The 22,968-nt window shown below is 48.0% G+C and overlaps 1 protein-coding gene and 1 long non-coding RNA gene across 2 annotated transcripts in view; one reads left to right on the top strand and one right to left on the bottom strand.

Moving 5' to 3' along the window:
* Positions 1 to 22,968, top strand: part of LOC117883850 — a 53,622-nt gene that overhangs the window by 23,568 nt on the left and 7,086 nt on the right. The window lies entirely within an intron of this gene.
* On the bottom strand, positions 18,606 to 20,945 carry LOC117883848 (galanin receptor type 1-like). Its single transcript, XM_034783659.1, has one exon. The coding sequence runs from the start codon at positions 20,829 to 20,831 to the stop codon at positions 19,500 to 19,502; it is 1,332 nt and encodes a 443-aa protein (XP_034639550.1). The 5' UTR covers positions 20,832 to 20,945; the 3' UTR covers positions 18,606 to 19,499.

Raw genomic sequence — 22,968 nt, 5'->3', positions numbered from 1 at the left:
CTTTCAATAAAGTGTTTTATTCCTGGCTTTTGGAATCCAGTCTGCCAATCCCTTTCCTGCCATTAGAGATGTCCGGCTTGAGTTCTGGCTCATTAAGAAAGCAGCAGGAGGATGGCTGTGAGCCTGCCCCACTAGTCACTGAGACCCAAACCAATTCAAATGCTTCCCATCTCATTCCTGCATTTGACAGCCAACTCTGCCCCAATCCCCTCCCTCCTTACATCTGAGCAGGTGAAAATAAAACCTGGGCAGCAGAGACTGAAAAGACACCAGTGCTAGCATCAGAACAAGAGAGCTTCTGCCCTCCAGACTCCGGCACCCCCACTGCTTTCGGGTAAGGAGAGGCATAGCACTGGCTTAGTAAGTGGTAACAAAATTCTTCCACGGCCACATTATTACCAGTCAGGGTGACCAAGATGACAGAGCAAAGTGCAGACCTCAGTGTTTGACTAACTACTCTAGGAAAACGGACCCATGTCTGACAACAGGTGTTAACCAGGACTCCAGTGCTCCCTCAACTGGAGTAGAAAATGGGTTAGTTGCTAATGCAGAATTGGCCAAAGTATTTGAAGGACCCATTACAGAGGGTTTGAAACCCTGTTTTGAAACAGGAATAGATTAAAGCACACTAGGGAACTCTTAGTGTATGGCAGCAGGGTCCACCCAGACAGACACTTAGAGCATGGCAAGCTAGTGCGGGGTAGGTTTACCCCCCAGCTTGCCGCAAACCAAGTATTCATGTAGACAAGCCCTAAGGTAAATTCTGCATCAGTTTGAGAAAATAAGCTACTAAGGATAACATTTTCAAAAGAGCCTAAGACCTATTTTCAAAAGAGACTTAAGGCAAAATTTTCAAAAGCACATAGGCCCAGATTTTAAAAGGTATTTAGGCATTACGGCTCTCAGTACTGCAACACCTAATTGATTTAGGAGCCTAAGTCTCCTTTTAATACCATTGACTGTCAATTGGATTTAGGCTCCTAAATGTCTCCAACCCTCTTGAAAATTATATTTAGGCTTCTAAATCAGTTAGGAATTTCAATGCTGAGCACAGAAATGCCTAAATACCTTAATACCTTTACAAATCTGGGCATTAGGAGCTAATTGAAAATCAATAGGTATTTGGCTCCTATGTTCCTAAGTCACTTTTGAAAATGGGACTTATACTTCTAAGGTGCTTAGTTGCTTTTAAAAAATTTTCCTTCAATACCCTAAGTCCCATTGATGTTCTGTAAGACTTACGTTTTTTAGGCTCTAGATTTTCAAAGGTATTTAGGTGTCAGAATAGCAGATAGGTGCCTAGCAGGATTTTCAAAGAAACACCTGAACTGGTTAAGCACTATTGAAAATCTCACTGGGTGTCTGCTTCTTCAGCTGTCTATATACCTTTGAAAATCCGGCCCCTGAAGTGCCTATGATACATTTGAAAATGGCCTTAGGCTCCTAAGTGACTTTGGCGCTTTTGAAAATTTGACCGTATCAGACTGAGAGGCCAGCCCTGAACTTCAGTATAGAATTTTTAAAAAGCCAATCCCATTTAATGGGTGAAAGAGAGTTTTAGATGTTTTAAAGACCTTATGTGTTTGATTTCATTGACTCACTTGGTAGGGACATATAAGAAAGGAAGACCAAAGAATTCCGAAGCGTGTGTACCAAGGAATGCCACTACATGGCCCGTGATCATGTGGCCACCAAAAGCTGTAATAACAGGAGAAGATTGCCAGTGATGAATAGAAACTTAATATACAATCAGACCATCTTAAGCTCCTTGCCAGAGATCAGTACAGGTGGAGCTTGATTTGCAAGGAGGTCATGTCCCTCCTGGATTTGCCAAAAAGGTGACGATCATTTTTCTTGAGTTCAGGAGCATTAGCTTGCTAATTTTAACCCCAGGTTCTTTTCACATCTACTTTTACTTTGGACAGTACTTTTCAAATCAGGACACTCAATTATTCCTGACTAAAGCGAAGAGGTGATTGCTTAAATCCTCCTTTGTCATAGAGTGTGGAATGGACTGATTGCTTCCTGATTGAAGCAGAAAGGGAGTTATAGTAACTTATTAACAATATATATTCAGGGCATATTTGACCTCTGTACACCTCACACTGACCAGGCAGCCAGTCCTATCAGCATATAAAGCAGCAACTTTAACATCATGATTAATTGATGTTAAGGGCCTGGAATTTTCTGTGAATATGGAAGTGATTTTGAAACACAATTAACTACGTGTGTAATTGCTGCCTTACTATATGGTTGCCCCCGCGAGTTATGGAGGCAGCTGTCTGCATACAATCAATCCCTCCGGTAGTCATCTGAGGGGTCAGAACCGCAGGCACAAAATGGGAAGCTGGGATGCGGGGTCTCTTTAAAAAGCGGAGCCATTTATTGGTGGAGCAGGAAAGTGACTCTTGCTTCAAGGTTCCGAGGATTAGAGGAGAGAATGGATGTCACATCCACTGAATCTGAGATCTGGTCTACGCTACAGACCTGTATCCGTATAGCTAGGTCACTCAGGGGGGTGAAAAATCCACACCCCCCTGAGCGATGCAGTTATACCAACCTAACCCCCCAAGTAGACGGCGCTATGCGGGCGGGAGACTTCTTCCACTGACGTAGCTTCTTCCTCTCGGGAAGGTGGATTAACCACACCGACTGGAGAACTCTCTCCCATCGGCTTAGAGTGTCTTCATTAAAACACTACAGCTGCATTGGAAAGAATTAAGTGGAGGTTCTAAGGTATTAGGCGATTTATAAACAGCTAAGCAAGGGAAATAAATGAATGGGGAGATAGGAGTCTGAACTTTTAGAAACTCTGATTCAAAGTAGCAGCTATACACTGTACAAATCTTGCGGCTGACAATTGGACAGGAGAGGGATGCTGTCGCCTGTTCATGCTGCAGGAATGTCTTACATGCCTAATAAACTCATAATTCAGTCAGGGAAAGTTACCTTTATATGCCAGCCAGTAACTCGGAGGAAATAACCTTAGATTTGTAACCCTCTACTGGTGCTGCATTAATTAGTTTTCTTCCTTTATCGAGAAGGATCAGCTTCGGCATGTGGAAAGAGGAGATTTCCAGGGTCAGCGAGTTTAATATTTTGCACTTCTAGATAGAATGATACTCAGAATAGAAGGAAGATGTTTGTCCTCCATGAAGGACTGTGTGAAAAGCATAAATGCATAGGATCTGAGTCTCCTCTTGCTGGGATAAATCAGGACAAGCTCCACTGTGGGAAATGAAGTTACACTGGTGTAAAATTGGTGCCGGGGGGGTGGGGTGGGGTGGGAGGAGGACCAGGCCCCTGGAGGCAAAGTTACACTTGATATACAAAGGGGTTATACATATTCTGTCAATCTGATGATAGTTTAGGGCTGGACCCTCAGCTGCTCCAGAGCCCCTCAGGGAGGCAACATGTGCTGGCAACTTGTACCTGCCCCCAGGGGCCATTCAGAGAGCTGGCGACCACTCCAGCTCCTCTCCCATCTCTGGAATTCCCATCCTCTCCTGTGCCCTCTGGCATTCACATTTCATAGACCCAGGTGAGCCTGCTCGGGATTCCTCCACAGCTGCCACCTTTCCATCCCCCTTTCCCTGCCAGAGAGGTGCAAAGGGGCTGGAGTCAAGATCAGAATCTGGCCCGGTAAGTCTTTTCTTAGAGTCTGATTCTGTCAGGTGCTGAGTGCCTCCAGCTCCCCAGTGAAATGAATGGAAGTTGAAGCCATTGAGCATCTTGCAGAAGGCTCTCAGCACCTCACAAGGTTGGGCCCTAGGAGCACAGAGAATAGCCAGAGGAGGTCTGGGTTCTGATCCTGCACTTGGTGATGCTGCTGTGGGCTGCATAGATGCCTGGATTTACTTAATTATTTTTCTTCTGCTGCTGCTTCTCCCTCTTTTACTTTGCTTAGTGACTTTGTGCAGTGCAAACACCTCATAAATAGGCAGAGTATATCAAAATGATGCTTAATTCTCTTATCGCACTTATCGGAGAATGCCACTGGGACACATTGAGGTAATTGTCTTTGCCTCCCCTCTTGCTTTTCCTCTTTAATTTGATCCTTATGTTTGCCTCGGAACAGCAGGCATTAATGGATGGCAGTTTCAATGTGTTTATCTTTTCTTACTGTTTTATTTAATAGATATGGATTGCTTGAATGCTTTGTTTAATGGATCCATGGACAAGAGACCAGAGGAGATCTCATCTCTGTAATTTAAAGAAGTGGCAATAAAAGGAGAGAGAAAAAAGAAAGGAAACGGTGAACAGCAATGCTTTCAAATATATGTGAATAACCATCCATTAATAAAAGCCCTGATCCTGCAGTGGGATCTGCATGGCCCAATCCACCCTTTGCCAGGTTGAGGCTTTTGATTGTAATCCCTTCAGGCTGGGAACCATACATCTTTGATATCTCTGTAAAGCCCCTTTCAAAGTGCTACATAAGGACTAACTCATGGCCTAGCGGCATAAGGGAGTGGAAGGCGTCCCTCACTCCTTTGCATTGGCTACCTGTGCCAGGTTGCAGCATGAGGAAGACAGCAAGTAATTCAGAGCCACTACGCCCTTCCCTACTGGGCAGGTGGATGATGGGGAAGGGACAGGATCTGGGCTCTGCCCCTGCTCCCCAGTGCACTGGCTAGCATCTCACTCTGCTCCAGGGGCAGCACAGGAAGCACTGCCCTTTGCCAGGGCTGGTGGTAAAGCGACCATTCCAGCCTAATGCTCATTATTAATAATCGTTAACAGCCCCACCCTCAGCTGCATATGCAGGAATGGGAGAAAATCACAAGCATGCAAAAAAACCCTGTATTCCACCACTCTGTGGCCTTGCCTCCACTTCTGCTCTAATCTGCATGTTTTCAGCTTTAATTTTTTTAAACATTGCATTTATATCATATGAAGATGCAGCTGTCACATTATGCTGCTGACCTGCTAATCCAGCCTAAGAGAAAAGTTCTCCTATCCAAACAAGAGCTTCCTATGGGATGGAATATTCACCCCAGTGCGTAGACCTTGCACTAGCCCTCTGTAGGTGAATTTCCCTCAGCCATCTTGTTCTTAGAGTGGCTGCAGCTACTAACAGAGGAGAGGCACACACTGTGCTCTCTCCTGGATGCGTTACATTTGTTCTTTCTTGCTGCTAGTTTTCCTTAATCTGCAATCAGTCATTTTAGACTCATAGTGCATGTTTGGGTCTGTGTGTCTGGAAACACAGCACCCACGGAACCAATTTAGTTGCAGAATTCTCTTGTACAGCAGAATGCCAAGATATTGAAATAAAGTTCTTAACTTTTCTCTCAGCTGAGGAAGGACTTGAGAAAACAATCTATCAGAACATACCCACTGTGGACAAAAGCCTCTTGATTGAACATGCTTGGGCTCATCAGCACATGCAGAAAATGGAGGGTTATAAATGGAACACTGTGGTTTTTCTCTTTCTCATTTCCTTTCTTTTCCGTCTTACTGACAGAAATTTGCTGTCTTGAAGCAGGATATAGATCTCAGTCAGACAAAGAACTTCTGCTGTTTGATGTTACTTTCCTGTTATTAGGATTTTCCACCTGTCACTTCCTATAACAAACCCAATAAGGCCCAGCTCCTCAAAAGTATTTAGGTAACTAACTCCCAATGGTTCTAGGCCTGAGTGCCTATGGGTCGTTGTTTAAGCTTTTTTGGTACATGATCAGTTTATCAGTTTTCTGGTCTTTGCTATTCAGTCATGTTGCCCATATTATAGCCAGCTGACCCTTCACTGAAAGGCAGCTGACAGTTCACTGCACATCAGCCTTTGGGGACAGAAAAAGGTAGAAAGAAGTTTATTTTTGCCACAACTCGGTGGCTAGTACAAGTGTATTCAGAACCATGTAACATAAACATTACCAGCCACAAGAGGCCGGACATCCTGAAGGCAATGGGAGTGGATGATACTCAGCATCATCTCTTGTTTTCCTGACTGAAGTAGCTGATGCTGGTGCGGAGGGGAAGCTCAGTTACTCTAGTCCCAGGCTTCCCTGGAAGGAGCCACTTTACTGCCTGCCTGACAGTTATATCAATCTTCTGGCTTCTGAGCGCTCCTTCATGGACTTGAGACAGGAAATGTTGTGGATGGCACTGTGGTGGTGGTGGTGTGGGGGTCTACTCAACAGGACAAGGCCTGAGCAGGTAAAAAGGGCCAGTTATCCCTGTGACAGGCTGCACCTGGAGGAGAGTCAGGGCTGGCTGGGCCTAACGGCTGATGAAGCCCAGCTGGGGGAAGACCTGGGAGAGGCATATAGAGAGGAAATTGGTGGTATAGGAAGGAACTCTCAGTCACTTCTTAGAAAGGGGGGGGGAGTGGGCTAGAGACAAGGAGCAGGTCTAGGGGGAGTGTAAGCCCTGGGATCCTGCCTCGGAATACAGAAGCTGGCAAGAACCTGAGAGAGGGTGAAGTAACCTGAGGGATAGCTCAAACCACTGAGCATTGGCCTGCTAAACCCAGGGTTGTGAGTTCAATCCTTGAGGGGCCACTTGGGGATCTGGGGCAAAATCAGTACTTGGTCCTGTTAGTGAAAGGGGGGGGGCTGGACTCGATGACCTTTCAAGGTCCCTTCCAGTTCTAGGAGATGGGATGGGATAACCATAGGAGGCTCCAGTGGTAACCTGGGGGGTGGGCCAGTAGAAGAAGAAAGGAAGAGCCCAGGGGAACAGCAATAGGTCTAAGATTGGGTAGACCAGGGTTGCTGGGCATAGGGTGCGTGTGCTGGATCCTAGAGTAGTGGGCAGGCCCGGGTTCCCTGACAGCCACTAGAGATGTGGCATGGTCTGGGTCATGGAACGGAAGACTGCTTGAGACAGATTGTCCAGTGGAACTTTGGTATCCTGTAAGGGGGAAATTATAGTGACCTGTTCAAAGGGCCGAGCCATGAAGAGGGAGCAAGCGAGTCCAGAGAGGGAGAGAGATGGAATGAGCAACTGAAGGAGGGGGTGTCAGATTGGCCGAGAGCTACTCTCAAGGTATGGCCATAAGGAGGCACCTGAGTAGTGAACCGCATGACAGGGGTCAAGAGAACTAACTGTTCTTTACCATAACAGCAAGGAAATGCCCCTGTTTGAGGAGTTACTGCAATACATCTGCTTCTTACCTACTGTAGAATGGGTTTCTCCATGACACTGTGTCTAGTTATTCTGCAAAGTCCCCCCCTTTGGAGTTTAACTCCACTCACCTTCTATAAGAGCAGACATCCCAATGCCCACGGCAAACATTGGTATGGGAAATGTAATGCGTGTGTAGGGCGCTTGAGTACTCCTGTAGTGGCTCTCCTAGCAATACCTGAAATAGACTGGATTAGATATGCACCTCTGAGCAGGGGGTTGGACTAGATGACCTCCTGAGGTCCCAACCCTGATATTCTATGATTCTAAGCAGTGTGATATGTTCCTCAGCAGTTCTCTGCCCTAATAGCTATGATCTGGTATGTGCCTCTGCTAATGGCTGGGGTCCCACCAGAGTGAGCTTCTTCACTCCAATGTCTTTTTGTCATCTATGTCCCCACCATCTATACATAGCAGTGTATATACCCTGGCAATGTTGATGGGCATTTTACTTCTGCATGGTAATTGTCTATTACTGGTTCAGTGCAGGGATTATGATACTGGCTTCATACTCGGTGTCATAGCCAGCATGACAATGGTTTGTTTCTGTGTCCTATGACCAGATGCTCCTTATTGGGGGATTAAAAAGGAGTGAGCTGTGTGGAGGCAGCAGCTTTGCTCCGACTTGGTACTGGATTATTGGTTTATGGTGTGTGGCTGGTATAGCCCATTAAATGCTACTTGTTTGCAGAGTCTGCAGTCAGGCAGGTGTTCACTGAATTGGGCAGAATGGGGCTGTTTGGAACTTGAGATGGAGAGGTCATTATTAGCTGGGATCAGGTTCCTGAAAGTTCCAACAAAAGCCTATTTGGATGAAAATCTCTCTTTATTATTAGAATTATCACTGTACGGGGCCTCATCATGCCACTGCATTGTTCTCCGGAAATACCAGACAACAGGAGGGCAACTCAATACCCAATGCCACAAGTTGCCTAAAGATTTATTTAAGAATGCAATTGGCCCTGTCAGTCCCCGAGGGCACATGCAGAACAGATTGATGACTGCAAACCATCAGACATTGAGGCTTCAGGGTTACCTGAGAGCATTAATGAAAATTCCATCCTTTCATAGGCAGAATAATGAGCACACTGAAGCTAGGAACTCTTCGGAAGTGCTGTTTTGGTATTTGTTCTCAGAAGTAAATTTGACAATATAAAAATGGCACCACCTTACTCTGCCTCTAGTGCCTGATCCAGCTCTGACCTGTAAATCAGGAGTAACTACATTAAGTCAATGGAATTATAGCAACTGGTATGACAGTAACTTCGCATCTACTGTATTTTGTTCCCTGCAGGCCTTGTTCCAATCTCACACTAATAGAAATAAGTATACCAAAGTCAATGGGTTACACTGGTGCAGAATGAGTGGAGGAGAATCAAGCCCTGTGTGTTTTCAGTCACTGAATTACATCTGTTTACTTTACTGAAACAAATGAAACAGTACTGTTAGCACTGCAGAACCAACACTGGCATGGGAACGCAGGCTGGGTTCTTGAGCATCAATAAAATGCTCAACTATATTTATGCCTGATAATGCTAGTGTGGGAGGCAGACAGAGCCCTGTTTGATGTTCAGATCGCAGTTGGAGCTTACAGGGCTGGCAGTCAGAAAAATCATTGCTTGACCTGTACACCGAACAAAGTGATTTGCAAATTCCTGAGAACATATAATCCTGGAGGCCAACCTGTTATCCTTACAGAGCTACTCCTCTGCCTACAACTTCACTTGAAGAACCTCTAGTTCTCAAGAGGACACCTACCATCCCATAAAGGACAAGCCTCATGATAAGGCTTGACTTTGCAGTGCTGCTCTCCTTGCATGTGCAGGTTTCCATGGGAGTCCTGCATGCGTAGGAAGAGCAGAATACTGAACCTGGCTACCGCCACGGTGGCTCTAGGAGGAGAATTTTTGCCTTTCCTGTCTTTGTAGCATATCTTCTCCCTGAGGCTCATCTGCTATATTGTGCTTTTGTGAGCCATTCCAGCTTTGACTATTGAGCTGCACTATGGAGCTGTAAAGGAACCTGTCAGTTCTTCCTATAAATACTGTGTACCCCAAAAGAGCCTAGAAAGTCCAGAAGAAGGATGTCTTGTGATTAAAGCACTGGGCTGGGACAAAGGAAACCTGGGTTCATTTCCCTGCTCTGCCAGAGACCCCGTGTGACATTAGACCAGTCACTGCATCTCTGTTTCTTGTCTGTAAAATAGAAAATTAGAATTATCCCCATCTCACAGAGAGGATAAATTTATTAATGATCATGAAGCACTGAGGAATTACAATAATGGTGCCATTTAGGTACCTAGGCAGATAGCCTGTAAAACAGCAGGTTCCATGCTAGTTGTTATGCAGAGTATGCTCTGAACTGCAGAAAGATCCCCAGGCACTAGGCAGAAGTAATGAAATAATGAAACTTCTTGTGAGAGACAAGAAGGAAGGCAAGGAGGGGCTTTGGACTCATCCCTACTAATACATTTGACATGCATCAACCTGCAAACTTCTTTGGAGGAAGTCAAGACAATTAAAGAGATATTGGAGCTTCAGGGGATTAGGTTGATACTGTCATCTGGGCTTCACATACCATCTACCTGTTGATGCTTATGCATGTTAATATCTGGAAATGTCCTTATCTCTCTGGAAGTGGAAAGGCCTCTTTTGAGAGTTAACAGCTTTCTGAGATCCTCAGGCTGTGTGGTTGTTGCAGATTTAATAGCTTTACGATAAATATCTGGACAGTTAAACTAATAATGTATAAGCAGGTACTTGTGAGCTTTAATATTATTGGCAGTTCTATTTTTTTGCCAGTAACTAGTTTAAGATGGTTTCACTTCACTGTCTAGATCTTTCCTTTCTTTTTTCTTTCTTTCTTTTATTTTCCATATAGCGTATTACACTTCCCTTCACTGCCCTGAGAAATAACAACTCCTTGGCTTGTGAGCACTAGATAATGGGATAAATCTGCCTAAACAATACATTCATCATACACTTTTTTTTTATTCACGTCCTGCATAAGCAGTCACACTTTGCTGCAACAAATAGCTGAGGAAAAAAACCTGGGAATTGAATAAAAACCCCTCAAGTGGAAAATGGATTATGCAACACCCGAGTTGGATGCATTTGATGTGTAATCCATATCTGACGCAGGAGTCGGAGACAGATGGTGGATCTCTGACTCATAGTCAAGAGGCAGCTGTGGAGATCCTCTGAAAGGTGCTCTCGGGGATGACCATCCCTCGCAAGGTCGGCTTTGCTAAGGTAATCAGAAATGACTAATAGTCTCACTGCCTCACCAACCTGCACTGGCTAAGAGTGACAAAATTCTGGGCTGCACAGCATGGTGAAGGGAAGTCAAGCTAGAGAACCCTTCACTTTGTATGGAGCTAACTGCACCTGAGATGGGTGGGGATCAGTTTATGTTCAGGAGAGGATTTGCATATCAGAAACGCATCTGATCACATTTGCACATACACAAAGAAACGCCCATTTTAGACCCAGGAAGCTACTGCACGGTGAGCAGAGAGGCGTTTATAAATAATAAAGGCCTCATTTTTTTTAAAGGTGTTAAATGCTCACAAACCCAGCCAAAGTCAATGGAAACTCAGCACCTCTGAAAATCAGGCCCAGTGATAACTGCTTCCCTATTATAAACAATTCTCCATGGAAGAGTTTTGTGGGGAACAGTACGCTCCGATCTGCCTCTTGTCTGTATGCTTGTATGGAAGGGATCAATGCTTCTGAGTATTTTCAGAGTTCAGGAAACATCTCCCATAAAAGATATTTGAAATGTACTTGCCTTTTTTTTTTTTTAATTTGATCTGCCAAAATGCAGTGTGTTGGCTAACGTGGAGCTATGCAACAGGAACAGGCTGCTGCACTGAAAACATGCAAAATCAAAGGTTACACTTCAGCGCCATGAAAACTCCCTTCCCCCGTTCAGAGATGATGATGACAAACTAACCAGCCCCTGAATTCTGCCAGCCCCAGACCTTTTCTTTACTGTAATGCTCCAGGCATTGATTTCTTCAGGCTGCTTCTTGCAATCAGCAAGGGGCACCAAGCAGAAGGACTTTGATTTGGAGACACCTCACTTGGAAAAATGTTAGTTTGCAAGTGTTGAATCTATCTAGGTACTTACATGGTCCCTATTACTGTAGTATCTGAGCACTTCACAGTCTCTAGAAGACTTATCCTTACAACACACCTGCGGGCAGGGGAGTACCATTCCTCCCGTTTTACAGATGGGAAACTGAGGCATTGAGACACTAAGTGACTTGCCAAGAAAGCAGAGAATTGAATCATACTGCAATCATGATACTTTACCATTGAATCCAAAGGCTTGATTTAAGGATTTAACTAATAACACAGATCGTGGTTACAGGGCGAGCTGTACTTTAGACCCTTTTTAGTGCACCTCTTTAGTGACAGGTTGTGGTACCTTCACCTCTCTCTGGATAGAGCCACGTGGTCCTAGACTGGGTCTTAGGGCTGCAGTCACCCTGTTTACCAACCATGATAAGGTGACAGACCCAACTGTGTTTGGCACCTGTATGCCCTTTCCTCAGGGAGCCTGTGACAGCAGCTGATTAAAGTGTCTCAAACAGTTTCTTCAATACAAAATATGATTTATTACCCACCAGTATATAGCATTCAGAGCATAGGGATAAAACAACAAAGGGGCCTATTCGCCTGGGTCAGACCTAACTTTTATTCTTACCTTGCAAGCTTTGGGTAAGTTCCATTCAGCCCAGCCCTCTGCTCCTGGGAGAGATGGGGGTTCTCGGCGTGTTTCTCTCTGTTAGCGACTCATCTCCAGCCACTGCTGCCTGCTCACCCCACTTCCTCTCTAGACAGGGGTCTTTAATGGTTTGGTGTCCCCTGGATTGTAGGCTCAGGCCTGGGAAAAATTAACTTGCAAGTCTGGTTGGAACCAGGCAGGTGAGCACTTCCTAATTAATAGCTCCCCCATTGTTTCCTTAAGGGTCCTGGGTATTCCTTAAGCTATGGCCGTACCATATCTTTGTCATTGTTTCATTTCCTGTTTGTTTCCTCCCAACAGCCTCCTTTGCTTTAATTCCATGCAGTCAGGAGGCTAATATCAAATGGGAAAACTGAGGTGCGGATGATATTCCTAAAAAGATAATACGGAGAACTTCCTCCTTCTCCACCATATGGGACATAAGAAAATGTAGGAGGCCACAGTCAGTCTGTGGCATTGCGGTTCCCCTTGATTTAATTTTAGAGTATGTCAAGTGTCTGGGTGGTGGACTTGCTACCAGAGCAAAAGAGCTTTGAAGGAGAAACACAAAGCTGACCCCCTGTGCTGCTGGCTTTGCATTTAACCTGCCTGATATTTCCATCTCTGGGGAGGGGCAGGGGTTAGTTAAGTAAAATATGAGCAAACAGAACTCTCCCCCCTTTGTGGAGAACTCTCTTCTTGCCCTGCTCTGGATTATTCCAAGGATGGGGCAGGCCCTCTGAGATTCTTGAGGGGTAAGTGATGGTGAATCATAAGACAGGGTCAGATCCTGATAGGGTGACCAGCTGTCCCGATTTTATAGGGACAGTCCCGATTTTGGGGTCTTTTTCTTATATAGGCTCCTATTACCCCCAACCCCCGTCCCGATTTTTCACACGTGCTGTCTGGTCACCCTAGATCCTGACCTCTGCTAAGGCTGCTTTGTGCCCCCAGAATAGCAACTTTAAACCAGGCAGCTGGGGATTCCTGAGGCTGCTCTAACTTATGCCAGGGGTTCGACTGGTTCTTAGCTGTCCCAAATTCAGGGGAGTAGAAAGATGGCTGCCAGTGATGTATGCTTCCTCCGCTGTCCTCATCTGCAGCCTGGGGTGCTCTGGCACTGCTGAGGATCTGGGCCTGCAGCTGGAGACCAGCCATGGGGGCAAATCAAAGCGGTGAAGACTGAAGGAAATCCATGTAAATGACAAACTTCTGGGGCAGGATCATGGGCCCAATTCTGATCTCATTCACGCCCACATAACATCTTTGGCTTCCAAAGGAGTCACTCCTGATTTACAGCAGTGTAAGTGGGACCAGAATATTAAATGTCTCTGCTCATGGCTATGCACATCAGTGACTCAACATATACACACTTATTATTAATAATAATAATTACTAATACTTGTGAGGAATAAATAATAAACAATACATTGATGAGCAATGATGGAGAATTGGGGAAGAGGATGGAGAAAAGGAATAGAGGGGCAGATGATGGAGGAGAAGCCGAGGGGGTGGAGGGAATGGATTAGAGTTGCGGGAGCAGTGAAGGAAAATGGGGTGAAGGGAGGAAAGCGGGGGAGGGCACCCCTGCAGCATCTCCAGCAGCACTCACTTGTTTTGGCAATGAATGAAAGAGCTTTCCCCAGGCTCTGCTGTGTCAGCGTTAATGTACAGTTATTGCAGCAGGCAAGGAGACAGTTCATGTCCCATGGAACCCATAAAGTTCTGCTTTTAATAGAGTTACACCAGGTCTGAATTCAGCCCCCCATGTCTTTATGAATAGGAGTTAGAGACAACCAGTGTCTCTGGAATAAGATTACTGTGAAAGCTTTGTGTCTCCTCAGTGATTCACTGGCAGAAAATACATCCCCAGGTGCTGAAGGCTTTGAGACAGAACTGAGAGCACAGGACTGCTGGCAGAGGAAGAGACAGTAGGACCGTCCAGGCACCACAGAGCAACCGTCTGTGATTTCCTGCAGCAGCAAAGAGATTCAGATAAAGTTACTTTAAACCCACCCACCTTGCAGCATATTTGCCCATATTGATTCAAATGGCAGAATTGCAGCCAGTCTGGCAAAGCTTAGAATAGGGTGAGGTCCTGTAGGGTAAACAGTGGAGCTGGGGTGTATTAACAACATTGTTAATGGAAAATGAGTCAATGCCCTTAACCTATTTCACTGTCTGTTTCCTGTGGAAACAGTTAGTAGTTATACTGCTTGGATAATTAGATTTCTCCTTTCACAAAGCCCACATGTCCTGGGTAGTTGCTATGTGATGTGATGGGAGGTTAGTAACTAGGTTCCAGGGACCAGCAATGAGTTTAGCTCAAATAAGAAGAACCCCAAACCTCAAGCTGAACCTCTGAGCCTTTCACCTTTCACTAAATGCAGCACCAAGATCCAAGTGTGGGTGTGTTTTCAGTGATTACCTTGAGTCATCTTTTAATCAAGAAGCCAAAATGTATCCTGTGCTACTGTTCTTATGGCCCAGCGCGAAAGCCTTCATGTGTTTGGACTCAGCAAGGCCCACTGGCCTTAGGAACGAGGAAGGCCAACTCAGCTTCCCAGCAATGCCATCCTCTGGTCATCGTTATCCTGTCCTACTGCTCCCAGAGTGAGGGATTCAGCAGAGGCAAACAAGGACGGATGGGGATAAAGAGAAACAAAGACTGTGAAACCATGATGACTGTTGGCTGCATCTTCGTTTTCCTTCCAGAGCTCTTTAAACTGGGCCAGTTTGCTCCTGTGACTATCTGATGGTTATTAGATAGTTACGACATTTCCTTTGGACTTCTTGGGGCTTTCCTAGGAAAAGATTCAGTATCTTTAAAATGCACTTTCCCAGACTATCCAGCCCCCGCTGACCAATGTATACAGAGAAATATGTTTGCTAATCTACACACCATGAGCAAGACCTTTAGCTTTGGCTGCTTGCAGGGAATTCATCTGTGTTCGGTAAACAAAGATGTGTCTCTTGGTATTCCTCACAGGGCCTTAGCATTAATGGCATTTAGACGCCTGTCAGGTTGTCAGGCATTAGAAACAAGGATATTGCAGGACCCCAAGGGGATCTGGTCTGCTATAAATAGCTGTGTCTTATCAGAGAGCAGGGAGGAAAAAAGCCACCTTCCCAAATGCTGCGGTTGTGCCTCAGTGAGCTAGTGTGCGTCACACAGACACGGCTGAATGACCCAGACCTGTTGAGGGACAGGGTGTCTCATGGGACACAGAGGCTTTCCCTCTTACATCACTGATTCAAATCTGCCCTGGGGTGATAGTGAATGAAAATCATTACTATTTAGCAGTTGTTGGGTAGATTGAGTAAAATAAATTGGTGTTCTCTGTAGTAAACAGGTGTGCATGTCCCAGAAACAAGCCATGATAACTGATAGGCCTCTGGGTAGTTTCAGCAGAGAGGTCAAGGACTGAATGGGTATGGAGCAGGAAGGAGATTCCAGTACCAGTAATGATGATAAGAAGCAAGGAGAGATTGCTCTGTGGAAAGACCGAGGCTGTAGTTGATGATGTTCCCCCTTATTCCTCTCCTCTCAAGGGAGACAAAGTAATGAATAGTACAGAGAAGTTAAACTGGACGCTCCTATTTTTACACAGGAACAAGAGGATGTTCAATAAAATTGAAAGTGATAGAAATATTTTTAGGCAGGTATGATTGGCCTGTGGCACTCATTGCCACAAGATATCACTGAGGACAAGAGCTTTGTAGGAGTCATGAAAGGGTTAGAAATGTTTATCGATAATGACAACACCCACAGTTTCATTCAATAGGATTCTAAAGAATTTGTTAAGGGATACATAAAGCCTCATGTTTCAGGGCACAAATAAACCCAATAAATGATGGGGTCAGGAAGAAACTTCTACCATGGGAAGGTTATACCATAATTGTTCACTGCGGAGTTCTTGTACCATTGTCTGCATCATCCACTACTGGCCATTCTCAAAGATGGATACTGGACCAGATGGATCTGATATGGCAACTCCTATAGTCCCCTCATTTCGCTAGACACAGCTCCTTCAGAACAAGATTGAGTACATTTATCAAGGCAACATAAGGGAAGTTTTGCAGTGCTGTGCTGCACCTGGTCTGTGGGGAGAGGATTTCAATTTATAGGGCCTGATCCAAAGCCCACTGACGTCAATGGGTTTTGGATTAGTCCCCTACTGCTCCTCAGCCTGGCATCTTTCACCAACACTGACATATGCTTTGAAAGAAAAAATAAAATCATTACAAATGTTCCCCTGAAGGGTATTAAAAGGCCAGCTTTTTATGTACCCGGCAACAGGCGCTGTCCACGTCCCATGAGTTATCACCTGCAGAAATGCAAATGGCATTTTCACACTGAGCACAGCGGTCAGGAGACATTTATCACTCACTGTAAAAATGCTTAATTGTGATTTTGTGCCCGTTTAACACAAAGAAGGGAAAACAGACTCTGGATGCAACTGTCTGTTAGGAGACAATCCTTTGTTTTCCAGGCATATCATTAGTAACATGAAATGTTATTTAATGATCATTAAAAAGGTGGAAATCCTGCTGGGACAGATGGCTATTTCGGTCTGGCTTTCTCTGAACTCTCAAAGCAAAAGGCTCCCTGGGAGGCAGTGGGATGTTCCTTGAATCGTATGTTCCCCCAGAACACTGAGTTCCCTGCTCTCTAATAAGATGGCTTCTAGTCTTCCAAAGTTTAGGTTTCACAGTATGTGAAATCCTTTGCCACAAAGGCTGCTTCCTTCATTTTGCTGCTCACTGACACAACACCCCTACTTTCCCAAGCGCTGCTGAGTGAGTAAGCAGAGAACAGAGCATTATGGTAGCACCAGGAGGCCACAGCCAGGTTTGGGGCCCCATTGTGGTAGGCACTGTGCAGACACAGGGCCGGCGCAACCCATTAGGCGACCTAGGCAGTCACCTAGGGCGCTACAATTTGGGGGGCGGCGACCGCGGCGGTATTTCGGCGGCGGTCTCTGTGGGGGGCAGCATTTCGGGGTAGGACCTTCCGCCGCCTAGGGCGGCAGAAAAGCTGGCGGTGCTCCTGTGCAGACATATAGTAAGAGGTGGTCCTGAACTTTCATCCCAATCTTCTACTTGTATGTTGTATCTTTCTCTCCCATCTTTCACCTGTTGTGTCTATTCAGACTGTCAGATCATTGGAAGAGGCTTGGTCTTTTGTTATGAATATATATCAGTGATTCCGAAACTTTTTCTATTGGTGACCTCTTTCTCACAGCAAACCTCTGACTGTGACTCCCCCTTAGAAATTAAACACGGGGAAGTTAATTTAATTTAATATTAATTTAATTTAATGGGAGCTCAGGCCTGTCAGCCCCATGCATGGCCAGGCTCAGGCCTGTCAGCCCCGCAACCCCCGTGTAACCACCTCACGACCCCCTGAGGGTCCCCCAGTTTGAGAATCCGTAGCACAGCCGTTCTCAAACTCTGGGTCGGGACATCGCCCGGGTCCAAAGCCGAAGACCAAGGGCTTCAGCCCTGGGTGTCAGAGCTCAGGTTCTAGGCCCTCCGCCTGGGACTGAAGCCCTGGGGATTTGACCCTCCCCTGTCCGGGGCAGCGGGGCTCGGGTAGACTCAGGCTTCACTCCCCCCTCTTGGGGTTGTGTGGCAATTTTTGTTGGCAGAAGGGGGTCATGGTGGAATGAAGTTTGAGAACCCCTGCTTAGCACAATGAAATCACAATTTGGGCCTGGGCCTCTAGGCCAGGGGTGGGTAAACTTTTCGGCCTGAGAGCCGCATCGGGTTTTGTAAATTGTATGGAGGGCTGGTTAGGGGAGGCCCCCACCTCCTATCTGCCCCTCCCAGGACTCCTGCCCCATCCAACCCCCCTGTTCCTTGACGGCCCCTCTGGGACCCCTGCCTCATCCAACCCCCCCATTCCCTGACGGCCCCTCTGGGACCCCTGCCCCATCCACACACCCCTGCTCCCTATCCCCTGACCGCCCTTGGACTCCCGCCGCCCCATCCAACCCCTCCTCTCATTCCTGACAGCCCCCCAGGACCGCTGCCCCATCCAATCACCCCTTCTCCCTGTCCCCTGACTGCCCCCAGAACCCCTGCCCCTGACTGCCTCCTGCCACCCCATCCAACCCCCCCTCCTTCCTGACTGCCCTCCCAGAACCCTGCCCCCATTCAACCCCATTCCCCCCTGACCACCCCAACCCCTATCCACACCCCCGTGTCCTGACCACCACCCCGAACTCCCCTGCCCTCTATCCAACCCCCCTCTGCTCCCTGCCCCCTTACCGCGCTGCCTGGAGCACTGGTGGCTGGCGGCGCTACAGCCACGCCGCCCGCCTGAAGCCAGTCCATGCCGCCACCGCCACCATGCAGCACAGAGCACTGGGTCAGACTACGAGCTGCCCCAGGAGCTCACAGCCCTGTCGCCCAGAGCATTGCGCTGGCGGCGGAGCGAGCTGAGGCTGCGGGGGGAGGGGGGACATCAGGGGAGGGGCCGGGGGCTAGCCTCCCAGGCCAGGAGCTTGGGGGCCAGGCAAGACGGTCTCACAGGCCAGATGTGGCCCAGGAGCCATAGTTTGCCCACCTCTGCTCTAGGCACTGCTATAGTACAAATAAACAATCATTACTATTTACTTAGCAAAGACTCCTTTAGAAGTGCTAATAGCACACAGTTTAACCTGCATTTCCTCTTTAGGAAAATAAAAGCACTTTGAATCTCTTCTCCCCAAAGAAATATAACAGGACTACAGATTACGGTTTGGTTCTGATTTTATTGTTATAAAACACCTTTTACTTTTATTTTCACATGCCATTGTCTTTGCTTTGTACAGGTAGAGCGGTGGGCGAGCTGACTTTCTGAGCGTAAAATGTGTTAACAGAAATCCAGTTATATCCAAACCACCAAAAGGAAAATGTTCCCAATCCAAAAGAGCCCATTTTCCTACTGCACTTCTCAGAGGGGCTCTGGGGCCACATTATCGCTTCTGAATTTCCAAATACAGAACTGTAATGGTTATGTCACAGACAACTCACTTCATTAACATTTGTTTGTATGACAGCTTGGTGTGTTACAGATCAGACAATGCCGTCTCAAGTGGCACAGCGTGTGAAATTCTCTGCTAATACTATTTATGTTATATGGTTTCTAGAGTTTCTTTACTGCTTGCAACTACGATTGATGTGATTTGCAGCCAGGAAAGCTTGTTCCATTTGGACTTTATCAGCTCAGGGTAAGCAGTAGCGAGCGGTCAAAGTACAATTGCTAATGTATCAAACCTGCATCTCTGCAGAGATGGAGCTGCAGGAGGAGAACATCTGATTGGAAGTTTATCTATTTAGTGTGAAAGCTTTTAACGCGAGAGAGGATTGTGCATTTCTTGTGTCCAGGTGTCTCTGATAGAGATAATTTGTCCTTTTTGGTAAGTTCATCTCAGTTAAAATAGAAGTAATCTTTTTCTCCGCATTTTTTCTCTTTATCTCTCCTTCCTTTGTCTTTATTTGGGGGCGGGGGAGGTGGGGAGAGGGCATGTTAGGTTTCTTCTCCCTCTTTAGAATATCAGATTCAGAAAAACCTACTACATGGCCATCAGCTGTAGTCTGATACACCTCTTAGTAAGGATGAATGTATTAATAGGTGTTCTTCCTGAACAAGATTATAGAGAAGTCTTTTCACTAGACATGGTGTTTAGAGACAGAGGCTGGCAGGACATTAGTGAAGTTTCACAGTTGTTCTTAGGGTCAGAGTCCCCCTGACACCTCTTGCCCATTGCTAGGGTGCAGCTGGACTCTTTCCTTGCAGAGTCCACGGAGCTCCTGTAAGAGAGCAACTCAGGCACAGAAGAAGGTGCAGTCCCTTCAGACAGAGAGAAGTTAAAAAGGGAGACCATCCTCTGGTGGTATTTGCTCTTCATTTCTTTGGCTGACCTGTAGAGGTTCCCAACAAAGCAATAGCATATGGGGTTGAGGCTGGAGTTGGTGAGGCCTAGCCACTGAGCAAAAGGTCTGAGCTGCAGTACCCAGGGAGATGCAGTCACATCCTGCAAAGAGTTGGGGATGTTGAAGTCAATCCAGATGTCCATCATGTAGAAGGGCAGCCAGGAGATGGCAAACAGCAGGACCAGGGCCACCACCATCTGGGCCACCTTCTTGCGGATCTTCAGCCTGGAGGCTGGCAGGGATCGGTTCAGTGAGTTGCACTCCTTCAACTGGCTGGTGCAGCTCCACAGCCTTCGCACGGTCAGGAAGCAGATGACCATATTGAATAGCACAGGCAGGCAGTAGAGGGCACAGAAGAGCAGGAAGTTGTAGGCTTGCTTGAGCTTCTCTTGAGGCCATATTTCCCTGCAGATTGGGAACACCAATGGCAGTCCCTCCACTGCCCCAATCTCATCCCTTTTGTTCATGAATATAAGGGGCATGCAGATCCCAGAGGACAGGACCCACACCACCAGGATGGCGCTGAGGATCTTCCTCTGGGTGAAGAAGGACCTCGCATTCAGAGGGTTGTGAACACTGTAATACCTGTTCACACTAATGACCGTGAGGCTGAGCACACTGGCTGAGACAGACACGGCCTGGATGAATGGCACAGCCCTGCACAAGAAGTCCCCGTACACCCAGGCTTTGTATATCAAGTTCCCCATCGTGATGGGCATGCAGACACACACCACCATCAAGTCGCAGATGGCCAGGTTGATAAGGAGGCTCCTGGTGGCACTCAGACTGGGCATCCGACTGCTACGCTTCCTGGTGAGCACTTTGATGGACATGATGTTCCCAACAAATCCCACCACAAAAGAGAGCAGGTACAGGATGGTCAGGCTGATGGTGACAGGCTCCTTTGCAAACAGGAAGAGCATCTTTTCCAGCTCCTCCCAGTCCAGTTCCTGGCTCCCATTCCATACTCCAGGCAGGGACACGTTCTCCCCTTTCAAAAGCTCCTGCAGGCTGAGGTGGCTCTCTGGGAAAGGCAAGGAGGAATTCATTGCTGCTCCCTACAAGCCACACAGAAGCAGCCAGGGAAACACCACCCCTCAGGGGTAGACTGGTGGTCTCTTCCGTCTTTGAAGCTCCTTTGCCACCACTGGACCCTGAGCCGTTCTAGCATGTTTCGATGGACTCATACAAGCCTGGGAAAGAGAGTAAATGAAGAGGGGTCAGAATGTTCTACTGTAAATATTTTCCTTTCTTAATTGTTGCTCAATCATGTGTGGGGAATTGTACATAGTCAGAAATGGATTCCCCGTGAATTTATCAGCTCCATGCATAGGGCGATGCCTTTAAATCCTTAGGAACATAGGAATTGTCAGATTGGCTCAGACCCATAGTCCATTATCCTGCTCTGACAATGGCTGGCACCAGATGCTTCAGAAGAAGGTGTAAGAACCCTGCATGCGATGGAATAACCTGCCACTAAAGGTTTTAGTTCAGCCCCAGTATTCACAGGCTGGCTAATGTCCTCCCCTAGAAAGTGCTTGAGTAAATGCTGGGCAGACACCTCAGACTCTGACCCCTGGACAGCACTGTCATTGCTTGTAGGAGTCTGTGGCTCCCCACTGCGCACAGCTCAGTCCCCGTCCCCCCGTCCCGGCGCAGCACCGGCACTCACCGTGCGCACAGAGCCGGCTGTGAGATGGGAGCGGGGCCGAACGGCGCTGCAGCTGATGGGTTGATGCCCGGCGCTGTGCGCAGAGCTCAGCGCGCCTGGCCGCGGAGAGCAGCGAACGGGACCGGTGGGTCCAACGCGGGGAACTCCCGGGAGTGGCCCTGAGAGCTGCTCCCATTGACCCGCAGACCTGGTACACCCCTGCCCGCTCCCCTCGGGCGCACACGCGATCAGACACACTTCACGGCGTGCACACGCGCTCCCCTCTGCGCCCAAACACACAGTGCCGTCTACACACAGACACACACCCCCTGCACTTACACACACACCCTGCACTCTCACACACAGACACACACACCCTGCTCTTACACACACACCCTGCACTCTCTCACACACACCCTGCTCTTACACACACACCCTGCACTCTCTCACACACATCCTGCACTCCCACACGCACACACCGTACAAACACACACACCCTACACACACTACACTCTCACATTACAAACACACCCCTATACACATATACACACACCCTATACTCACACACATACACACACCCTGCACTCTCTCTCTCTTTCACACACACGCACACACCCTACACAGACACACACACCCTCACCCCCTGCACTCTCTCACACACACAGACACACTCACACTTCCTTCTCTACACAAACACTCCCCCTACGCAGATCGCTCAACAGCCACACACCCTCAACACACACACACACACACACACACACACACCCCTGGCTCTGTGCCTGGCTCCCTATTGCCCCAGTCCCTGCGCTGGCTGCCCGGCTGGGAGCTGCTGCTTCCTCCACCCCAGGGGCGTCTCAGGCGCCGAGCAGGAAAGTTTGGGGCTGTCCATGAAAAGCCCCAGCCGGTTGCAGCGGCCCGGCCCCCGGCTCAGGCGGCCGGCTGCCCCCGGGCTTTGCCCCGGCTGGTGGCTGAAGTGACCGGCTGCTGGCGGAGGGGCAGGCGCATCCCCTGGTGCTGAACGGACAGCTCCAAGAGCGGAGCGGCCCAGGACTCGCTCTGCGCCCCGTCTGCCCGGGTTCCGTGCCCGGCTGCGGTGGCCGAGTGAGCCCCGAACCCGGCGGGGCAGCCTGTAACCTGGGCGCCGCTCTGCCTGGCTTGGCTCAGGCGGGCAGCAGCTCGGGCATGTTCCTCGCCGAGCCCCTCTCTCCAGCCAACCCGCTCCTGCGGCTCGCCCCGCCTGGCGGGAGTGGGTTTGCTGATTGTCTCAGCCCGGCTGCCCCGAGCTCTCCCCTCCTGCTCCGCGGGCGGCTCGCCACTGCTGCCCCCTTGCTCCAGCGCCGGGTCTGCTTCGGGAGCTGAGTCCCTGGAAGTCCGGCCCGCCGGCCCTGGAGCCAGGGCTTGCCCGCTTGCTGCAAGCCTCTGCCTTTTGTCCCCCTCGGTGTTACTTCACTGGGAGCGGGAGAGACGCTGCGAGAGAAGATTGTTTAGGGCTGGAAACGGTGCTTCGCTTAGCCGGAGCCAGAACAGGGAAGGAA

Source organism: Trachemys scripta, chromosome 10 (genome assembly GCF_013100865.1).
Source record: "Trachemys scripta elegans isolate TJP31775 chromosome 10, CAS_Tse_1.0, whole genome shotgun sequence".
NCBI lineage: Eukaryota > Metazoa > Chordata > Testudines > Emydidae > Trachemys > Trachemys scripta.
Note: the sequence above shows the minus strand (reverse complement) of the source record. Positions and strands in the feature narration are given on the sequence as shown.

Excerpts from the sequence above, each read along its gene's own strand:
- LOC117883848 (XM_034783659.1), bottom strand. The coding sequence starts at position 20,831 with ATGAATTCCTCCTTGCCTTTCCCAGAGAGCCACCTCAGCCTGCAGGAG.